At 50.8% G+C, this 22,532-nt stretch overlaps 1 protein-coding gene across 1 annotated transcript in view; it reads right to left on the bottom strand.

The window, feature by feature from the left end:
* Nucleotides 1–16,181: 16,181 nt before the first annotated feature.
* The window catches only part of CACNG2 (calcium voltage-gated channel auxiliary subunit gamma 2), a gene marked incomplete at its 3' end in the record, with an annotated part of 119,590 nt that continues 113,239 nt past the window's right edge, over nt 16,182–22,532 (bottom strand). Inside the window, exons 3-4 of the mRNA XM_079937555.1 lie at nt 18,201–18,341; nt 16,182–16,717 (exon numbers count right to left, since the gene is read on the bottom strand). Of these exons, the coding sequence (XP_079793681.1) occupies nt 16,182–16,717; nt 18,201–18,341 (677 nt within the window). The remainder of the gene's footprint in view (nt 16,718–18,200; nt 18,342–22,532) is intronic.

Genomic DNA, 22,532 nt, shown 5'->3' with positions numbered 1-22,532 from the left:
GGAAATAATAATAACTATCATGTTTGTACATGATTTTACCATTTATGAACTAGTTGTGCTTTTCTTATCCCATTTGATCTTCACAAGAACTCTTTGAGGTGGCCAGTGTAGGGATTATGACCTCACTGCACAGATGAGAAAACTGGAGCCCAGAGAGGGCAGCAGTCTGCTCAAGGTCACACAGCTTATGAGTGACAGAGCCAAGTTCAAGTCTTCTCAGATGAAGGAATGACAGTGTTGTTCACAGCGCCAGGCCAGTCCACCTGCAAAGGTGGCCGGGCTGCTCCTTGGGCACACCAATTTTCCCAATGACCTCTTCACAGGGAAATAATCCAGTGTTGCTTCAGACCCTCGTTGCCCCTGTTTATACTCTGAGTCTGTACCACTTCTGAGGGTGAAGAAATTTCTCCTTGTTCTGTGTTGTCAGACTGATTTTTCCTTGCATTTGTCCTAAAACGACCTCCATGGGTTCCCAGCCATCCCTACCCAGCCTGATCCCTGTTGACCACCGGGAGGTCCATGTGTTCTGAGTTCTGGCCACACGATGGCGCTGCTCCCCAAGGCATGAAGAGTCCTAACCAGCGCTTGGACTGCATTTCAATGCCTTGACAATTAAACACCTACTATGTGCAAATCACTGTGGCTGCTGAGGAGAGGGCTTCAGTTATTTATTAATGTCATCATAAGCTATATAAATAACAACGACAGTAATAATAACATTGGTACAGATTTTCATTGTTCATTGAGCAATTCTCATACGTTCCTTTTGCCAAATAATCCTGATATTTTAGGTGAGGTAGGTCTCCTCACCCCCACTTGGGGAGGAGACTGAGGCACAGAGAAGTGACAGGCCTTGCATAAAGGCACAGAGTGACACTGGCAGGCACTCGATGAATCATAGGTGGTGGATTGAATGGGGTGGACCCGGCAACCATCTTTTCCATGCCATTATTTGTCTGGGCGGGCAGGGACTGTCTTATCTGCCTTTCGGCCCCAATCCTAGGCCGGTGCCTGGTCGAGGGCTTCAGAAGAACTCTGCAGCAGCGAGAGGGGAAGCAGGGGGCTCCCTGCAGGTTGCTCAGTCTCCCTGAAGCCGCAGTGCTGAACAGTCAGCCAACTGCAGCTCCCAGGCCAGGCCTGGAAGGCTCTCTGGGTGCGCTCAGGCTGAGAGATGCAGCCTCTGGCTTGGAGCTGGTGGAAGACACTGCAAAGAGAGGTCACTGCTTTCACCACAAGGCATGGGCAGGGCATGAGTGACTCACCATAATTTGACCCCTGACGGCTGCCAGGTGGCCGAGGGGACAGGAATTGCTCATTCGTTCATTCACTCATTTATTCATTCAACAAACATTTCCTAAGACCCTGCTAAACACGAGGGATACAGAAAATGTATCCATACATTTGAAGTGCAAAACACAGCCCCTGTCCTCTTGGAGCTTTCAGAGCAGCAGGGGAGACAGAGGGTAAATAGTGAACAATACAGATTGATAGGTGTTGCTCAGAGGTCTGTTCTAAGTGCCATGGGGGTGACTGAGTCCACCAGGGGCAGGAGGACAGGCTACACAGAGGAGGGCACTTTTGCAAGGTCCTGAAGGATGAGATGAGTTTGCAGATTACCAGGCAAAGGGAGTGCAAAGGTGGAGGGAAGGAAAGAGTCAGGGATGATGGCAAGTGCACGGAAACAAGCGCTGTCAAAGGCCATCGGGCATTTGAGGATGGGTAAGAGGTGCAGCCGAAAGACAGGGGGGCAGCCAGAGAGGGGCCATGAAAGCCATCCTCAGGACAGTGAACTGTGTCTCGTCAACGTCAGGGAATGTTTCAAGAGTTTTAATCATCATGCCAGGAGCTGTGCTAAACGCTGGGATCCAAAGTGGAACATTGTGGTTCTCACCGTCTCCCTGGTCAGGGAACTAAGATCCCACGAGCTGCGCTGTGCAGCCAGAAAAAAAAGGAGCTCAGCGTTTCATGGAGAAGGTGGACAAAGAGAAAACAATCACTCATGTTTCCCGAGCCCTGACTGTTTGCCATGCATGGCGCTAAGTGCTTCCTGAGCACTGGTTTATCACCTACCTTGCAAGATATATACTGTGATCACCCCCATTTTACAGATGAGTAAACTGAGGCTTGGAGTACTTAAGTACAGTTGTCCAAGGTCAGAGAACTAGTCATGGTGGAGTCAAGGCTTGTCATTTTGGCCTTTGAATGGTCACCTTTACTAAAGTTAATTCATTCATGTTATATAGATTTTTTTTTTTTTTTTTTTTTTTTGCGTTATGCAGGCCTCTCACTGTTGTGGCCTCTCCCGCTGCGGAGCGCAGGCTCAGCGGCCATGGCTCACGGGCCCAGCCGCTCCGCAGCATGTGGGATCTTCCCGGACCGGGGCACGAACCCGTGTCCCCTGCATCGGCAGGCGGACTCTCAACCACTGTGCCACCAGGGAAGCCCTATATAGATTTTTTTATGTATATGGTTCCAAATTCAAAAGGTGCCCAGTGAAGTTGCTTTCGCTTACATCCCTGCTTCCGGCTGTCCCTCCGCAGAGGTGACCACTCTTACTAGTTTCTGGTGTTTCCTTCTAGAGATGTTCTATCCAGACTCAAGCACAAAAGGTAAGAAAAGACAAGTGCATGTGAGTCACAAGCGTGGGCTTTGGGAACAGCCTGCAGGGGGCTGAATCCTGACTTTCTTGTCTGAGCTTTAAGAGTGTTATCATTATTTGAGCAGGGGGACAGGAGGGCTTGGAGGGTGGACAGGGGGTGGCAGGGTGTGTGTGTGTGACGGTGCCGGGCTGGACTTGGGGGGACGGTGTGGTGATGGGATGGAGATGAGGGAGGGAGGACCGTGGGACCTGGAGAGAGACTGAATGGGGGCCCAGCAGGGAACAGAGGCTGCAGAGGGGTTGTCATGCCAGGCAGGTGTCTGGCAGGGCTGGAGGTACGCTAAGAGGGACAGAGATGGCCCCTGGGGCCGGGACAGTCCGTGTCTGAGGCCTCATGTGAACTCCTGGAACAGTTCCAGCTCATCAGGCCACGCACCAGAGCTGAGATGCTGGCAGTGGACTGACAGGGAGGCCGTGGGCTCTGGAGCCTGGAGGTCTGGCCCAAGTGGCCCACGGGGGAATCTGGGCAAATCCTTTCCCTCCCCAGGAGTCAGTGCCAGTGAGCGCTTCACAGAAGTTTATCTCCCCTACTGTTTTTCACTATGGAGGGAAAGGTGGGCTCGGGGATGGGGAGTAGAAGAGTTTGGGAGAGGCTCAGCCTGGGATAGGCTGTGGGCTCAGGATCCTGTTCTGGAAGTTTCCAGGCTGCATCTGAATGAGTGTCCACAGTGCCTAGAGCTCTCCTAGGCAGGGTAGGAAGCCTACCTACAGATAGAATATTACATGTTATGCTAATGTGATTTAATATGTTAATAACGTGTAATGCGCGTGGATTTTGTTTTGTTTGATCATCACCTCTCCTCTTCTGGAGCCCCATCTAGTTGGATACTGAGCCTTGTGACCCAGCCCTCAGGAGTCTCTGGTAACTCGCTGGCTTTCTGGAAGAACAAGATGTTCCCACTCATCTTGTGCTTTCCCTTCCCCAGTCCTGGAATCAGCCTTTTCTCCAAGGAGCCCTGGTTCCCTCCCGTGAGGAGTACTCTTTGGGGGCAACGGCCCCGGGGGGAGAGACGGAGGGAAGTGGCAAGTTCTGGGGAGAAGAGCCTCTGATCTGGGCAGCCCCTTAGCTCTGAACAAGTCCCTCCCGCTCCCCCTGGGGTGGGGGATTAGAAGACCAGTTAAGTCCTTTCCCAGACTCGACTGAGGCCGAGAACAAGACGTGGGAAATATTCACACTGTGTGCCTTTGGGTGGCAGTGGCACTGTGGAAGCCCACGGACCTAGATTCAAGCCCTAGCTCTGCTGCCATGTGTCTGAGTGACTCTGCATGCATTACTTAACTTCTCTGAGCCTCGGGGTCCTCGTCTGTGACGTGGGGATAATAGCACCTACCTCGCAGGACGTCCAGGGGGATTACATGGGACGACACGTGTAGATGTCTGACTTATCTCGCCTAGAGCACGTGCTCAGTGGATGCAGATTCCCTTCCTCAATCACGTGACTTCAGCAGCCCAGGAAATGAGGACTGGATTACTGGACGGTCTGGGAGAGGGGAAGAGGGGAGGCTAGGGAAGAGGAGGAGATGGGAAATAGAAGTCCATGGACAAATAAAGAGGAGGGAAGGTTAGCTCAGAATAGGGAAGATGATTCATTGTCAAATCTGTCCAACAAAGAAGGCTCTCATTGCTTGGGGGAGGTGGAGAGCCTCCTGTCACCAGAGGTGTGCAAATAGAGGCTGAGCGACCGTGCGCCATAGAGATATTTCTGTGAGGACTCCTGCATTGGCCAGGAGGTTGATTCATCCACTCAGCAAACTTCTGGAGAGGGCTGTCCTTGTCCGGCCCTATAATGGGACAGGGGATGCCAAGGTGAATGGGACATCACCCCTGGCCCAAGGAGTGCCCAGTCCAGGGAATGAGCTGGACTTGAGGGTCCCTCCTACTCTGCAGTTCAGTCCTTTAAAGCATCCATGCCTTGGAGGGAGCTGGCTGAGGATTTTCAATACGTGCCTTTTGGTATTGATCCACTGGGGCTGAAGCTGGCCGGGGAGCGGCAGGAGAACGCCGCAGTGTTATTAGTGCGGAGGACACGCTGTAATCTGTCAGTGTCACCCTGGTCGCAGCTGGCTGGGGAGCCATCCTGCTGTTAACTCCTCCTTTCCCAGCAGCCACCAAGCACGCAACCTGCACAGCACCCTCGTCAGTGCCTCCATCTGTCCCTGTAGGAGGCGGAATGTGGGTGTTTACTCTTTTTCTATTTTCTCTGGCATGAGCCCTCTGCCCCAGTCACAATGATTTATTCAGTGTTTTCCAAACATACCTGGGACATTCCTACCTCTGAACCTTCAGTTACCAGCTTTCCCTACCAGCTATGGTCACTGAGTTTACTTTCCATCCATCCATCCATCCATCATTTTAATATCTAAAAAAATCTATCCATTTTTCCACTTCTCAAACCAGCTCTCCATCATCCAACAATCCATTCAATCATCCATCTTTCCACCTATCCACGAATCCATCCATCCATCCAGCCAGCTATCCACCCACCACCCACCCTCCATCCATTCAACCTTGCAATTTAGTTCAGTCCAGTTCAGTTCAACTCAGCTCAGTTCAATTCGGCTCACCTTTATTCAGTTCATAAGATTCCTAGGTCTTGCCATGTGCCAAGCAAGTGAAAAGTGAGTCATGTCTCTGCTGTCAAGGAGCCCAGGGCAGAGGCCTCCTCATCCGTCATGGCCAGCTTTGTGTCTCACTTCTGTTAACACTTTGCCAGTCCCCTAAGCGGAAGCAATTGACTCTAAAGGGCTGTTCTGTGGAAGAAAGTTTAGTCTGGTTTTCACAAACTCCACAGGACAGAGCTAAGGCAAGGAGAGAGGCAAAGTGTGGGAAGGAGGTGAGAGTGAGGTGAGCCAGCGGGGCAGGGATTTTGGCTCCGTGGAGGGAGGAGCTTCCATTCAGTGGTGAACAATCTAGCAGACAGAGTGGTTGTGTACTGGGGGATGGAGGTAAAGAGAAGGGGGCGAGGAGATCACTATTGGAGAAGTAAGTTCATGTAGGGGTGAAGACATGAGCTCTGGAGTCGACGGACTTCTGGGCTTACTATCTAGACTCTACCGTATTGTTGCTGTGTGTCCTAGGGCACATATCTTAATCTCTCTGAGCTTCAATGTCCTCATTTATAAAATGGAGATAATAATAGGATCTAGCTTATCATGTGGCTGTTATGGTTATCATGGAAAATGCTTAAATTAAAGCCTGGCACAAAGGGAAAGCTCAACAGATTCTAGCTATGATTATTATCACTTTGTTGAGTACCAGCTACATCAGGGCACTGTGCTAGGAGCTTTCACATTCAGTGCCTCCTCCGAGCATCCCAGCCACTAATCCTACATAGAAATCATTGAACCCATTTTTCAGATGAGGAAATGAAGATTCAGGGAGGCTGTTTATTTTTAATTTTTTTAATTTTAATTTTTTTATTTTTTGGTTGTGCTGCTCGGCATGGGGGATCTTAGTTCCCCGACCAGGGATCGAACGTGCATCCCCTGCGTTGGAAGCGCGGAGTCTTAACCACTGGACAGCCAGGGAAGTCCAAGGCTGTTTCTTGTTCACGTCACACAGCTGGTTAAGGATGGAGCTGGCCTTCAAATATAGGCTTTTCTAACTCTACTCATGCTCTCCTGCCGGCCCTTTTCTGCTGCCTTTCAAGGGGTGCGTGCTCTCAGATGCCAGGATTCAAAGACTTTCATCTCAGTTTCTGTTTGGGACACTCTTTTGGCCTTCTGTACTTTTAGCCTTGATTGTTAATTATTGTTTCATGTGTGTTTTCTCTCTTTTCCAGAGAGTGTGAGATCAAGAAAAAATTTTTCTTTTCTACAGCAACTGAAGTGTTGACTTTGACCATGAAAGCTGCGGAATTTATGATGTTTCTCTTTTTGCCTTGCTTGCCAGGAAGCTTGTACTGTTGTCACATTGCTTCCTTCTCCTTTGCATGGTTTGGCTTTCTACTTTTAACATCCTTTTTCTTTACGTGTCTTTTGCTGTAAGCTCTTTCACCCTTGGGAGGAGCTTTTCTTAAATAGACATTAATTGAATGGAAGAGGGCAGATTACAAATCACAAGTAAATAACTCAAACAAAACGATGAACTTCAGGAAAGGGATGTGTTTTACTTATATCTGTCCCTCCCACTGTGTCTAGCCACGGCTCTGGCTTGGTGAATTTTGCATGGAAACCTCAGTGGTGATTTTTCATGTCATTTCTGGGTCAGGGGCTGTCTTTGTACTTGGAATAAAATTCAAAGGCCTGCCCCATGAGGACCAACCCCTGCCCACTTCTTGCACCTCCTTCTGTGTCACTTGTCCCTTGCTCACCTAGGATAAAGATTGGATCATCTTTTAGATCTACTCACAGGCCAAGTTCTTTCCTGCCTTAAGAAACGAGTATTTGCACATGCTGTTCCCTCTGCCTGGAACCTCCGGCTCTCTTCCATCCCGTTTTCCTGGTCCTCCCTCTTTACCCTTCAAATTTCAGCTGAAAGCCAGTGTCTCAGAGAGATTTGTGATTATATAATTATTTGATTCTTAACTTGCTAATTTTTCCTCTTCCCTGCTTGAACATGAGTTGCAGGAGGCTGGGACCATGTCTTTCTTTTTTTTTTTGCGGTACGCGGGCCTCTCACCGCCGCGGCCTCTCCCATTGCGGAGCACAGGCTCCGGACGCGCAGGCTCAGCGGCCATGGCTCACGGGCCCAGCCGCTCCGCGGCATGTGGGATCCTCCCGGACCGGGCGGACTCCCAACCACTGTGCCACCAGGGAAGCCGTGTTCTAATGCTTTTTATTCATTAACTTCCTAACATAGCTTAACCTTAACATAATTTAACCTTATGTGTTAGGTGCTATTATTGTTTCCCTTTTGCAAATGAGGAAACTGAGGCATAGATACCTTGCCCAAGGTTGTGCTGCTAGTAAGTGGCTAGAGCCTGGTTTGAGCCTGGGCAATGTGACTCCAGCGCCCACCCTCTTAACCCCCAGAACTTTCCGCCTCTCCGAGCCTCAGTTTCCACATCTGTGAAGGGGGTGACAATACTTGCTTGCTAACCTATTATAGTATGTGGCTTGGTAGTGCCTATAGCACATTGTAGGCTCCCCCAAATTCCAGTTTGCTGTGGCAAGACGGATAACCAGGGGTCTGGCCAGGGAGGGCATTAAAGCCTTTACTGTGAGGGCACTGGGGAGCCACTGAAGGTTTTCGAGTGACGGAGTGACATAAAGAAGCAGTGGTTTAGCTCAAGTCCTACCCTTTCCCTCCCCTGGCTTCCTCCCTCCTCTCCCCCAGGAATCACCCTCTGACAGCTAACTACATCCTGCCTGGCGTTGCTGTCTGAATTTCACATCCTTATGTCTTATCACCCCCATGAGATCTTGAACTGTTTAAGGGCCATGACAGGTCATCCCAGACTTCCTGACTTGAATTGGATGGGAAGGGCTACTCCCCTCCCTCTCATGACAGACATTCTTGCTCCTGTTGGGCTCATCTCAGAGGGCTGCCTCAGAGAGCACATGTGTGGGCCTCTTCCCTTCTCCTCTTTGAGTAGTAGAGGCGGAGAGAGGTGCCTGGGGGTGATCTTACCATTTGCTTCTTATTCCCTTGGGATCCTTTGCATAACAGTGTGGGTGAGGTGAGACAGACGGGTAACTCAGTGGGAGAGGAAGGAGGGAGAGAAAGCAAGGGAGACTTGGGGAAGGAGAGCCAGAGCAAGAGAGAGAGGGAGGCTGAACGAGAGGAGGAGGAAGGCTGGGCTTATTGCTTCAGGGCTGGGTACTCCTGGTGACAAAAATGGGCCATCTCACCTAGTGTGGCGTTCCTTTGTTCTGACCGATGTTTTGAGCACGTACAGACACACGAACATACACACATGCTACATGTGTCCATATAGATGCGAGTGCTTACCTGTGCCTGTGAATGCACAGACGGGTCTACAGGTGCACGTAGATTAAGTACGTAGAGAACTACGTGCGGCGCGCAGCACGTCATGCTGAAGCACCGCCTGCTCTCTGTGCCCGCCCATGGCAGTTCACCCTTCTCGCCACGCCTTTGTGCAGCTTGTCACATTTCTCAGCAAGCCTCTGTTTCCCTGTCCATGGTCCTGTCTCTACTGAGTGCTTCCTGCAGGAAAGTCTGTGTCCTTGTCACGTCTGTACACTTGGGACCAAGATCAAGACCTGGTGGAGGGGACGTGGTCAAGAAAATGTGACAGACTGAATGGATGTGTTTGTGTGAGTGGATCTAATTCCATAAGTGCGTGTTCGTGCACACACAGGCATGCAGGCACGTAAGAATATGTACGTGCACACATGCCCACAGGCACACCCACTTTAGGGGCTGTGCATGTGCCTCGGAGGTGTGCATGAGTCAACATGTAAGCACACACCATAGCTACAGCCTTCTGCAGCGATATGTTGCTGTTTGACAATCAGCTCTCTATTAAAAAAGAATCGCCTGATTTGCAGCATTTGCCCATTTCTGTGGTGTAAACACTCCCATCACAGCCAATTTCAGGGTGCCAGTGTGTTGTCACTGAACTCAGAGTGGAGAAGAGATGCACGTGGTGGGTTCGTGTGAGCCTGTAAGAGGCAGCCCTTGCACACGCTGGATTTCTGTCTGTGACAGAGTGGCGGAGAGGGCAGGCAGGGCCAAGTTCCTCTGGCCTGGCCTGGGGGAAGCTGCAAGCTGGCCCACAGACAGTTCTTTCCAGAGCCTGTGCACCAGGGGAGCGGGGCAGTCGTTGGCTACCAGCCAGCTTTCTCAGCATCGGCTTGGAAGCCGGTCCAAACTGATGCTCCTTGTTAGGCAGGTCTAGACACTCAACAAAACAGCAGCCTTCTCTCACCCCCGGCAGACACGCTCAGAGCTTTTGGAGTTTGGTGAGGTCAGCACTCCTGCGAGGAGCTCGGAGCATGAACGGAGGAGGGGGAAGGAAAGCTTCAAACCTTCATCAGACGGGGTGGCTGGGGATGCTGGAGGCCAGGTTCTGGGACCAGCAGCCTGCTTGAAGCCAATTCATTTTGCAAGTCTGGTTTGCAAGTTGCTTGACTTTTCTGGGCTCTAAATAGTACCTTTTTCCCATGAAGGGATAGGTCTTCCGAGCTCTACGTCCCCTTATCTGACCCTCCGGGAGGAGAAGCCCTTGGATTGTACCCTGAGATCTATATTCAAAAGCCAGAGAGAGGATAAGCTGCCCCCAGACGTGGACGAGAGGGGCCCTGGGCTTTAGGGGACCTTGCTCTGGCCCTCCTCCCGCCATGCCCCTCCCTGTGGGGGGAAGAGTCCACAGGCCAACGCGACGTGCTCACCCTGAGCCCACACCTCTCTTGTAGCCCTTTCTCTCTGGCGCCTGCTTTTCAGAATTTCTGCCCAAAGTCTCCTGAGCCAGCTTCCAGGGCTGGCCACCATCTGTCTTGAGGTTGGACTGGCCTGAACAGTGGCTGAGGAGTCGCTGTTTCAGGCGGCTGTAGCTGGAACTTGGATGTGCAGGCTGGGATGGGCATCCCCTTTGCAGGAGAGGCCCCGCATGTGCTGGGTGGAGCTGGAGATGGGAAGGGAAGGGGGCTGGGCGGTGGGCTCCAAGCCAGGGTGGGCTTGCCCTGTGCCACTTTTGGGAACAGAATTCAGAGGGGGGTGAGAATTCTAAATTCAAACTTTGTATTTTAGGTCATAAGGAGATAGATTTGTCAGGATAGAACATATTTTAAAGTCAGTTAGTTTGATTTGTAGCTGTTAAATATTTAGATTGATGGTATGGGGGGCCCCATTTGACTCTTGCCCTTGGACCAGCAAATTAAAAAAAATATTTATTTATTTATTTATTTATTTATTTATGGCCTCTCCATGTGGCATGCGGGATCCTAGTTCCATGACCAGGGATTGAACCCACACCTCCTGCATTGGAAGCATAGAGTCTTAATCACTGGACTGCCAGGGAAGTCCTGGGACCAGCAAATGTTAGGGGTGAGCTTGGAGGAAGAGATGCTTGAGATTGATGGGAAGCTTGGCAGTGTGGCCCAAAGGCTGAATTGAGCAGGGAGTTGTGAATGTTGGCCAGTTCTAGAGGGGAGTCTTCTGGGGGCTCCGGGGTGTAGGGCTGGCCTTCTCTTAGGTCTGTGTCACTCAGGTCCGCTCTGTGTGCCATCTCTTCTACGGCCTTCCTTCAAATAACTGACCCTGGCAGTTTGCCCAGAACAGGGCCGGATATTGGTGGGTTCGTCCTTTAGCTGCCTTCAAATGGGGCCTTTCTCTCATGTCAAGGGTCAGATCCTCCTGAGAGGTTAGCCGCCTTTAAAGGCTGAATGTTTGGGTCCCCCCAAAATACATATATTGAAACCCTAACCCACAATGTGATGGTATTTGGAGGCAGGGCTCTGGGGAGGTACTTAGGTTTCAGATGAGGTCATGAGGGTGGGGCTTCCACGGTGGGATTAGTGTCTTTATAATAAAAGAAGAAAGACCAGAGCTCGCTCTCTGCCATGTGAGGAGAACACAGTGAGAAAGTGGCCGTCTGCAAGCAGGCAGATTGTTTTCACCAGGAATGGAATCTGCCGACACCTTGATCTTAGACTTTGCAGTCTAAGAAAGTCTAAGAAATAAATGAGAAGTAAGTGTCTGTTGTTTAAACCACCCAGTCTGTGGTACTTTGTTACAGCAGCTTGAGCAGACTAAGACACGTTTCATCTTGCCTTTCACATGAGGAGAGTCCCAAGGCCCCCTGCTAGACCCTCCCCATTCGTCTCCCAATCCACAGTCCCCTCCGAGGAGCACCTCTGTACGGGGGCCCTCTAAGTACAGCGGCAGGGTCATGTCCATTACAGGCTGCACACTTTCACGGGGAAAACTGAAACCCTGGAGTGTCACCGGAATGTTGATGGGGGCTGATTTATTCTAAAACTGAAAACTCAAGGATGTCATGCTCATGGCTTTCAAATATCGGAGGGACTGTTGTGCTAAAAAGGGAAGGGATTCGTTCATTGTTGCTGGAGTCAAAGGAAGAGGTGGATTGAAATTCATTGTGGGGAGGAGACTTTTACCAATGAGCACTACCCTGCACGGGCTGGGGCTGCCTAAGGAGGGAGTGAGCCCCCTGTCACTGGAGGTGTGCAAATATCAGTAAGGGATATTTAAGAGGAAACTCATGATCTGGGGACTAGGGTTATTCTACTGCCTGGCTTCTAAGCCTCCCATCCCTCAACTGAAATCTGAGAATGTGAGTTCTCAGATTTCGGCTTTAGGATGGTTCTAAATGAGATGTCAGAAGTTGGGAAAGCAATGAAAGAAATCCACCAAAGTGAGGACCAAGCTATAAAAAAAATCTTTATTTCATGTACCAGGATTTTTTTCTTTTTTTTTTTCTTTTTTTAGTTTTCAGCTTTTTAAAATTTTTTCTGTTAACAGTTTGAAAAAAAAAGGACCCACCAACAAAATAAAATGGAGGTTGGTTTCTTGGACTGGTTTGAGCTGGACATGAGCAATCGTCCACCCTGGAAAACGGCGCCTTTGCAGTCCTGAACACAGCTCCTTCCCTCCAGGCCCCCTAGCCCTTTCACCCCACACCTGGTTGGCCCTCTTCAAGGGTACCCAGGCCCCGGGTCTCATGGCCTGGGAAGAAGCGCTGATTGCCATCCCAGACACTCTGCCGGAACTCAGAGAACTGGGACCAATTTTCCTCTTTGGACCATGCCCGTGCGTTTGCTGTTTTCCTTCTTTCTCCCTTCTCTCTAGTCCTTGATCCTTTCAGGTTTGGGATCTGATGGGGGCAGTGGGCAAGGTTGAAGTGGGGAGGGAGAGATTGTGATTTCTGCCCAGACTGAGAAATACTGGGTAGCCACCACACCTGGCATTGGCCGCCATGGCTCTGTCCTGGGGCTCCCGGGGCCCCCGTGCACTTCTGGGCTGGCAGACAGATGTTTTGTCTTGTGGCTCAGGCTGGATTTAGGGTCCCAGCTGCTACTGACCTGAGAAAAGAGCTTTCCTTTCCCAGACAAGAGATGGAAAGGGCAGCTGAGAGTGGGCAAGCCCCCAAAACTTGTCCAGCCACTCCCCCCAACTCCCCAGACCTCAACCTAAGAAGCTTCAGGACAGGCCAGTGTTAAGAAAGAGACCAACCAAGCCGTGCTGTTGGGGACAGCAGGGGCCCCACCTTCGGCAGAGTGACCGGCAGGCTGGGCTGAAACCTGAGCTTGGGAAAGTGATTGGCTTTCTTTCATTCTGAAGTGGCCTTGCTGCTCTGGGAAGAAAGGGGAGCAACATGGGCTGCCCCCAAACTTGAGTCCGTGGTCTAAGTTTAACTTTGGGGGTTGGTCCTCATGCTGGGACCAAACTTTGTGAATCTCTGCTCTCCATCCCTCAGCCTTCACCCCTCCCAGCAAACCTTGGAGGATCCTCCTTTTCCCTGACCTCTAAAGACAGTGGGGGAAGCCTGATGGCTCATCTTCTCCCAAGGAAGTCCCCTCTGCTCCCTGTGACCGGGTTATGGCATTCAAGGAAGGGGACACAAAGTCAAGAGTGGCTTTGGGGACTTCGGGTACCTTTCCCTCTCTGAATGGCAGAAGACGTTTGCTCACATGTGTGTATTTTTGCTTTGACACTGGATGCGGGGGTAGAGGGTTGGGAGCACAGTGAGGAGGCATATGGTATGTGTATGTGTGAGTGTGTGTGGTGTGTGTGTGTGGTGTGTTTGTGGTGTGTGTGTGGTATGTGTGTGTGGTGTGCGTGGTGTGTGTGTGTGTTGTGTGTGGTGTGTTTGTAGTGTGTGTGGTGTGTGTGTGTGGTGTGTGTGGTATGTGTGTGTGGTGTGCGTGTTGTGTGTGTTGTGTGTGGTGTGTTTGTAGTGTGTGTGTTGTGTGTGTTTGTGTGGTGTGTTTGTAGTGTGTGTGTTGTGTGTGTGTGTTTGTAGTGTGCGTGGTGTGTGTGTGGTGTGTGTGCGTGGTGTGTGTGTGTGGTGTGTGTGGTGTGTGTGTGGTGTGTGGTGTGTGTGGTGTGTGTGTGTGGTGTGTGTGTGGTGTGTGTGGTGTGTTTGTAGTGTGTGTGGTGTGTGTGGTGTGTTTGTAGTGTGTGTGGTGTGTGTGTAGTGGTGTGTGTGTGTGTTGTGTGTGTGTGTTGTGTGTGTGTGTTGTGTGTGTGTGTTGTGTGTTTGTAGTGTGTGTGTGCGTGGTGTGTGTGTGGTGTGTGTGGTATGTGTGTGTGGTGTGCGTGGTGTGTGTGTGTGTTGTGTGTGTTGTGTGTGTGGTGTGTTTGTAGTGTGTGTTTGTGGTGTGTGTGTGTGTTGTGTGTTTGTAGTGTGTGTGGTGTGTGTGTGTGTGGTGTGTGTGGTGTGTGTGTGTGTGTGTGTGTGTGTGTCTGAGTGGCTGACTGATGTTTTGGGAATGTTCTCGATGTCTGGGGGCTGGATGGTAGCCATTTTGGTCATCCCTTGGCATCTTCCTCTGGGCAGGTGGCAGATCTTAAGAGTCATCGACACCAAGAAGAAGAATGGGCCTTTGGAGGTTCATCTGGGTCAATCCACATGCTTACACGGGGGGAAACTGAGGCCCAGGGAAGCCACACAGCCAGGGATTCCAGAATCCAGAGCTGGATTCTAGACTGGTGCCCTTTCCTTGCATGCGAGCGGTGTGTGTGTGTTTGTGTGCGCGCGCGTGCGCACGTGTGCATGTGTGACCGTGGTGTGGTGGGAGTGCGCACGTAAGCATAAAGGCCAATATAGAGCTTTGTTGTCAATGGCTTTGGTGGGCATGAGTCAGTCTTCTCTGAATCCTGCCTCTGGTTGGGGAAGGGGATGGAAGGATATGGACTGAGTGTGTGTCCCCATGAGTGATTCCAGCGCTGGGCTTCGAGGACTGTGCATGCGTGTGTGTGCGTGTGCGTGTGTGCGTGTGTGTGTGTGTGTGAGAGAGTGGGGTGTGCGATCTCACTTGTGTAGACCGATTCTCTCTCTTTCACTTTAGTAGCACTTTCCTGAAGTAAGGAGGAGATCTTTTCTATCAGCCCCATGCAGCTCCCTGGGGCCTTTCTCCCCTCCCTCCTGCTTGAAGCCCAGCTCTCATCTCTCACAGCAGCTTGTTTGTTTCTTAAAATGGATTTGTATATTTGTTTTCTGTTTTCTCTTTACAAGTTCCCTGCTAAATTTTAAGTCCCCCACCCCACCCCATTTTTTTGTTTGTTTTCACAGTTTAAAGCTGGAAAAGAATTAAAAGAAAAATACTATCTGATTTTCTTGCAAGTAAATCCACTTATTATATATTTACATTTATTTATAGTCTGTGGTTTTTTTATTAAAAAAAATCACCACTTGTTTTTCCTTTTTCTTTTGTAAAAAGAAACCTTTTTGCAGTGTCATTGTTGGACCCGCTGGGCCCTGAGGGGGCTTCAGTGAGTCCAAGGACCCCCAAAGGGTCTGTGAACCCCCCTCCCAAGGGGCTGGGGGCTTATGAGTCTGGGGGTCCACCATCGCCCCAGGGTCATCGCATGGCCCTGAGGTGAGGGGTGAGGAGGGAGAGATGCTTTATATCCCCCGGGGGGTGGGCATCTCCTGCCCCCAAGACAGGAGCTTGGGGCAGTGACCCCAAGAGGCTCACCCTGAGGATTCCGGGGTTTTCCAGGCATCTCTGCAAGCCACCAGCAGCCATCTCCTCTCCTTCCCTTCCCTCAAGGCCTAGGAAGTCATCACAGTGGGTTAAGGACCATTAAGGACTGGGAACCCTGGGGCCGGAGAAGCCCCAGGTGCACCCCCCTCCAGGCACCTTTCGGACAGGAGGGACCAGGGACTCTTGGGTCACCTGGAGGCTTACAATTGCCCCATCAATGCTGGGTGGAGCCGGCTTGCAAGCCACCTAGCGTTCCTAGGGCACCCATGCAGAAGCTCCAGGGACCTGGCAGTGACCGGGAGGCTCACCTGGCCCCGGGGCCCCTGAGTCTCCACCCCCCCACTCACCCAGGGAGGCAGAGCCAGCTTGGGGTTAAAGGGAACAGAAAAGTAACTCTTCCGCATGAAAAAAAAAAGTAACATAAACCCCTGATAAATGCAAAGAACATTTCCCTTCCTTTCTGTTCCTTCTCCTTTTTTTTGCTTTAATATTATCTTGGTTCCCTTGTATGTTTTCATTTAAATTGGTTTTTATTAAACGTTAAAATAATGGTACATGGGAAATCATGCATTTTCTTTTAGATTTATTTTCTATTTTTAATTTTTATCCTCTCTTGCTTTTTTAAAGTTTGTTTTTCCTTCCCTCGTTTATAGTTTTGCACATTTTCTATTGTTTTGCTTCTTTGTTCCTCTTATATGTTGTTCTTTTTTTTTTTAAATTTACTTATGTTTTTCTCTTTTTTTGTTGTTTTTGCTTTTGGAAGGTTTGTCCCCCGTGGATGGTTTCGCTTCCTCCCCCTCACCCCCCCACCCCATGGCCCACCCCGCAGGCCGCGCCCCGCCTCCCGGCTCTGTCCGGGACCCTGGCGGCGGCGGCGGCGACGGCGACGGCGACGGCGACGGCGGAGGCGGCGGCGGCGGCGGCGCAGGCGAGGCCCGCGGGAGCTTCATACGGGGGTGGTCCGGCGGTTGGCTGCGTTGGAGTGGAGAGAGTCTTTGTTCTCCTTCTGGATACAGTTGTGAACTTGGAGGAAGCTGTTATCCCTGTCGGAGTTGTAGGTGGCGGTGGGCGTGGTGGCGGCCTTCAGGGGGTCCCTGCTGAGGGTGTACATGGAGATCTCCGTGGACGGCAGGGTGTTGAAGCCCTTGATGCCCGCGGGGGAGGCGTCCCTGGAGTGAGAGGGCTCGCTGGAGCGGGAGCTGGAGCGGCTGCGGCGCTGGTAGCGGTAGCGGTAACTGGGGATGCGGGTGATGGCGGAGGCCTGGAGGTAGTCCGTGGCGCGGGCCGTGGCCCGCAGCTGTTTGTGCCGGTCGATAAACATGTGCACGGCCAGCACCCCGACCATCTCGGCGATGATGAAGGACAGGGCTCCGAAATAGAAGGACCAGCCGTACGAGTAGCTATTCTTTTTGGAGTCGCTCTTGGAAGGGTCTCCGGCATTGGCAGATATGTACACTATGATGCCAATGATGTTACTCAGACCTGCGGGCAGAGGGTGGGCGCGGGCGGAGAGGGAAGCAGAGGGAAGGATCGTTAGTTTCCAAGGAGGATGCCAGGCCCCGGGCAGATGAGGGGACGGGGAATTGCTGGAGGGTCTTTTCCTGGTCCAGCGTTTTCATGGCGAACGGATGCGCCGGTCTAGAAGGGTGTTGCAAGCATCACCTTACTATCCTATTATTCCATTTGGAGAGAGCTGCAAAGGGAAGAGCTAATGGAAACAGAGCTATGGGAAGAAGGGAAAGAAGCAAGGGGCATCCTACAATGTATTGAGTAGTAATAATAATAGTAATAATAATAATATAGTTTATTGAGCATTTACTACCTGCCTTCACTGCTGAGTGCTTTTCAAGGGGTTTGCAGATGAGAAAACAGATTGCAGAGAGGTTAAGTAACTTGCTCAAGGCTGCACAGGGATTTGAAGCTGGTGTAGCAGGGGGTTAAGACTGGCTCCTAGAGCCAGACTGCCTGGATGCAAAGCCTCTGGCAAAGGAACCGGGGTCTGAGTTTCCATATCTGTACTGACGAACCTAGTTGCAGGGCAGGAATAAAGAGGTAGACATAGAGAATGGACTTGAGGACACGGGTTGGGAGGGCGAAGCTGGGGCGAGGTGAGAGTAGCATCGACATATATACACTACCGAATGTAGAATAGTTGGCTGGTGGGAAGCAGCTGCATAGCACAGGGAAATCGGCTCGGTGCTTTGCGATGACCTAGAGGGGTGGGAGAGGGAGGATGGCAGGGAGGCTCAAGAGGGAGGGGATATGGGGACATGTGTGTGCATATGACTGATTCGCTTTGTTGTGCAATAGAAATTAATGCAGTACTGTGAAGCAATTATACTCCAATAAAGATCTATTAAGAAAATAATAGGGCTTACTCCTTTCGGGTCATGGAGAGGATTAATACATGTGAATACATGTGAGTTGATGCATGTGAGTTAATAGACATGAAAGCTGTTAAGTCTGCACGTGGTAGGTGCTGCTTAAACGTTAGTCGTTCTTATTAAATGGCTCATACTACAGCCCATGTTCTTTTTCTGGCATCTGAAGCCAATGTGACTTGTCACATAACTGGGTTGAGAAATGTGGTTTTGGGTGCCTGCCTGCTCCCACCTGGGTAGGACAGTGAGGGGAGAGGGCAAGTGAGGATAGGCCTAGTGTCCTGAGAGGATCCTGGGATTGGGGCCTTTTTCCAGGAGGTGGGAGAAAGATGCATCGTTGGGCTAAAGGACAGGGTCTGGGGATGGTCCTGGAGGACTCAGTGGGGGGGCTCGGCATTGCATTGGGGCGGGAGCCCCAGCACAACCTGTCTTCCTTGCGACTCAGCCTGTTGCAAGGCCCGGAAATTCCTCTCTGCTCTCCCCTCCTCTCTCTGCCAGGTCCTCCCAGCCACTGGGCACCCATCCTCAACCTTCTCTCCACCGGTGGGCCTGGACTCTGGCCCACCTGGCTCAGCAGCTGTTACCTGCAGACACAAAGAAGATGCCGGCACTCAGGATGATGTTGTGTCGAGTCTTGTAGAACTCGCTGGCTGCGATGCAGAGTCCACCCATGAAGAGCAGAATCACACTCAGGATGGGGAAGATGCTCGAGGCCCTCACAGCCCCTGGAGAACACGGAGGGTGGGGGAGAGAGAACGGCAAGGCTATGACACAGGGGTTGGGGGGAGGACACAGGAGGGAGGAGAGAGAGCAGTCCACAGGAGTCGGCTGGGGGGTGGGTTATGGACACAGGACCAGAGTGGAGGTTGTTTCGCAGTCCTAGAGAAGGAGGGAGAGGGAGCAATACACTGTCTAGCTCACAGCCCTTCAGGGATGCTCCACTTCCTCAAGGATCAAACCCCAGCGCTTCATGAGCCCCACAGGACCCCATGGGACTTGGTCTCTGCCCACCCCCACATTCCCTCTCATCCAGCCATGGCAAACTTCCCATGACTCATTAATGCACGTTTCTTACTTTTGACATACTGAGCTTTCTTCCTAGAATGTCTTTCCTGCTCTTTTTCACTCAGCAAACTTCTATTCATCCATCAAAACCCAGCTCAAAAGTACCCCCCCACACACAAAGCATTTCCTGACTTCCTTAGGCAAAGTTATTAGCTCTCTCCGCTGCACGTTGGGGCACTTGGGGCACATGGAAAGGCAGTGTGTTTTAGTGGTTGGATGCTGGCTTTAGCGTTTATTAGCTGGATAAGTTTGGGTAAGTCATCTCACCTTTGTGCCTTAATTTCCTCACCTGTAAAATAGGGATGGTGATAGTGCCTGCCTCCTAAGATTGCTGTGAGGATTAACTGAGTTAATTCTGATAAGGTACTTAGATAAGTCTCTGAAGGCACATAGTAAACATTTGATAAATGATAGTTATTATAGTAAATATTTGCTTATATATATATGTGTCCACCATAGGTCATGGGTTCCCATGAGAGCCAGGATGTAGCTGTTTTTTCAGTTCTCTCTCTTCATTTGTTCTGTCCCCACCACCTAGTTCAAAGCCAAAGACACAGTAAGCCTCTGATACAAGCTCGCCTTGTGAATAAACACGGAGAGGTGGTCCAGGAAGAGGAAGAAGCTGACACATTGCAAAGAAAAAAGAAAAGCAAAAGCAAAAGCAAAAGCAAATTAAAAAACCCTTCAGGATAAGTTAAGAAGTAAGGGCTAACAGGCAGGAGAAGAAAATATTTTAATGAATATTTTACTCCTGCGTGTGGGAGGATGAGAGTGCAGAGGGGCACAGATGGCTGAGGGCAAAGGGAAGGCGGCAGGGGGTGTATAGTGGGGGGACAGTGTCTGAAAGGGGACCCAGAGGGGTGGAGTCCTCTACAAAGTGTGTCTGGAAAGTAAAATATTTTTTTCTATCCAGATTCAAATAGGCAGAGAGTGATCTCAGGGCTCCTGACTCCCTGTCCTAGGAGCTATGGACAGGCAGGAGACAGAGGTGTCTGGAGGCTAGTGTAAGGAAAGGGATGCTTTCTTGACATGTTTTGGTGGCTTGAATGGTAACCTAGGAAGTTGAGTCCTTTTAGACAGGGGCCCTTTGGCTCGGCCCAGAGGTTGGCTGAGGGTCTGTGTTTTGGAGGGGAAGTGCCCCTCCCAGTGCCCCACCCCTGTTCCTTTTGGTGGCAGTGTGGCCACGAAGGATATGTGAAGAAGAGAATTTTTCTATATAGCACTTGAAGAATTTTTCTAAGAGTTTCAGGCAGTTTGCGGTGACGTGTGATGTAAGACCCTTCTCTCCCCCCTGGGTCTTCTTCAGTAAGGCTACCCTGCAAGTGATGCTCCTGGATGAGTGGATTGCTTTGGGGGGCCTTGCAGAAGGGTGGAGTTCTGTATCTGGCGGGGGGGGGGACCTGAGCTGCCCATATAGAAGCAGTGGCGAGAGGGTGGAGGACAGCTGTGTTACTCGGCAATCTAGTACCCCTCTCCCACTGCAGGCGAGGACGGTGCTGCCTCCTTCCCAGACCCGAGTGGATGTTCTCTTCCTGCAAGTCATTTCTGAGATGACAAGCTGTATCCCCAACCTGATCCCCCAGCCCACACACCCCCGCACAGACACACATGCCCAGACGTGCACACTCATAGCTACCTGGATGTCATAAGCACGCGGAGACGGTAAGAACGTATTGAAGACCCAGAGCACAAGAGATAGTATTGGTGAAGCACCCACACCATGTTGGGTCTGATGTGCACGTTATAATTTAATCCTTGTAACACCCCTGCAGGGTGTATTTTTTGCCACAATTTACAGATGAGAAAACCGAGTTTCAGAGAGGTGAAGTAACTTGCTCAAAGCCACCCAGCTAGTAAGTCAGGATTCAAGCCCAGATCAGCCCAACTCTTGGACTACCCTGGACTCTCCCTCTGGGGCTTTCAAAGAGCCTGGGAAGCATGCAGGGTCCAGAAATTGGGGTTCTGGTCTCAGCTCTGCCACTCACTTGCTGTGTGGCTGAGATAAGTACCTTGCCCTCTCTGGTTTCCCCATGTGTAAAATGAGTGTGGACTGTTAGCCGATTTCTAATGCTTTTGCCCTCTCCACGTGGATATGATTTCTGACTGAACCGGAAAGGGGACGACAGCATAAAGAAAGAAAGAGAGACTGGTGTGACTTCCAAGGGGCAGTGGTGGCCGCTCAGATGAGCGAGGCAGATGAAGTTCTCTGACCTTCTCCCTCCAAGAAAGCAGGTTCTTCCTGCCCACAGTATGCTGCATTTGGCAGACTGGGACTGCGTCCTCAGAGCTCATGCGTCACAGCAGCCCTGGGCCTGACGTTTCCAGTTCAGTCTGGTCTGCTGTGGGAGCCTGGATGTCCCAACTCAGCCTTCCTGCTGGCAGAGAAAGGGAGCGCCAGCTGTGGAGGGAGATGAGAAACTGTGTGTGTGTGTGTGTGTGTGTGTGTGTGTGTGTGTGTGTGTGTGTGTGTGTGTGTGTGTGTGTGTGTGTGTGTGTGTGTGTGATAAAGAGCAGGGAGGCTGGAGGGAGAGGTCTGTTGTATTTCAGCCAGCAGAGAGCAATGTGGAGAAAACAGGACCACTTCACAAGGTAGCAAAGCAGCTTATGATATGGCGACAAGCAGGCAACACAAACAGAAGCCTCTTCACTCCGGCAGAGCCAACCCAGACACTAGCCTCCCTTGGAAGAGGCCTCTTTGCCCAGAAAAAGGTGACAGGGGAAGCCGGTAAACAGCGCCAAGCCTAGGAAGGCCGAAGTCCGCAGGACCCAGATTCAGCCTGGCAGGAAGCTGGTTTGGAGCAGGCAGGGACCCCTCCACTGAAACAATCTCTCGAAAGAGGTCTTTCTGGCTGGGCAATGTCACAGACAGAATGGGGATTTTGGAGTTAAGTCACACCTAACTTGAGATCCTGGCTTTGCCACTAACTAACTGTGTGACCTTGGTCAAGAAATTAACACAACGTTGTAAATCAACTATACTTCAATAAAATTGAAAAAAGAAGAATCTGCATTTTAACAAGATCCTGGTAACAAGACTTGTATGTGTCTGAAAGTTTGAGATGCACTATTGTAAGGATTAAATTGGATAATTTCTGTATTGTTTCTGATGCTAGGCGGGCAGTAAAAGGTAGCAAGTTTTGTTATTTCTAATGTCCTTTCCCCTTCATACCAGACACAACTTCGCCACGAATTGTCCTGACTTCCCGCTAAGGCTGGGGTGGTCTTACCGCTAAAAATCTATCGTGAGGGGCAGAAAATAGCTCATTTATTCAATGCACAAATATTTATCGATCCCCTATGAGCAAGCGTATGGAACCACGTAACACCTACTGACATTTCTGGGGCTTCCTATGTGCCAGGCCCTGTGCTAAGTGCCTTCCATGGATGAACCCACTTAAACCCCCTACCAGCCCCATGAGCCATGGGCCTTGGCTCAAAGGACATTACAAATACCTAAAGCAGGCACTGGTAAACTGTTTCCGTAAAGGGACACATCGTCGATGTTTCTGGCTTTGCCGGCCATATGGTCTCTGTTGCAATTCCTCAACTCTGCCCTTATAGCCTGAGAACAGCCGTGGGCAATATGTGAACAAATGAGCGTGGATCTGTTCCAATAAAGCTTTATTTATAGAAGCAGTTGGTAGGCCAGAGTTGGCCTAACCGTTGCAATTTGGCCACCCCGGGCCGAAAGCATCATACACTGTCCTGGGGAAAAGCTGTGCGGTTCAGAGTGGGGAGAAGCTTTGCTCTTGACTGAGTGGCCGTCACCATGCCTTGCTCCAGGCTGGGCACAGGAGGCATAGGGGTGCAAAACCAGGCCTGGCCCATATGCCTTTATAGGGCTTACATTC

Source organism: Stenella coeruleoalba, assembly GCF_951394435.1.
Source record: "Stenella coeruleoalba genome assembly, chromosome: 11".
In the NCBI taxonomy this organism is placed as follows: domain Eukaryota; kingdom Metazoa; phylum Chordata; class Mammalia; order Artiodactyla; family Delphinidae; genus Stenella; species Stenella coeruleoalba.
Note: the sequence above shows the minus strand (reverse complement) of the source record. Positions and strands in the feature narration are given on the sequence as shown.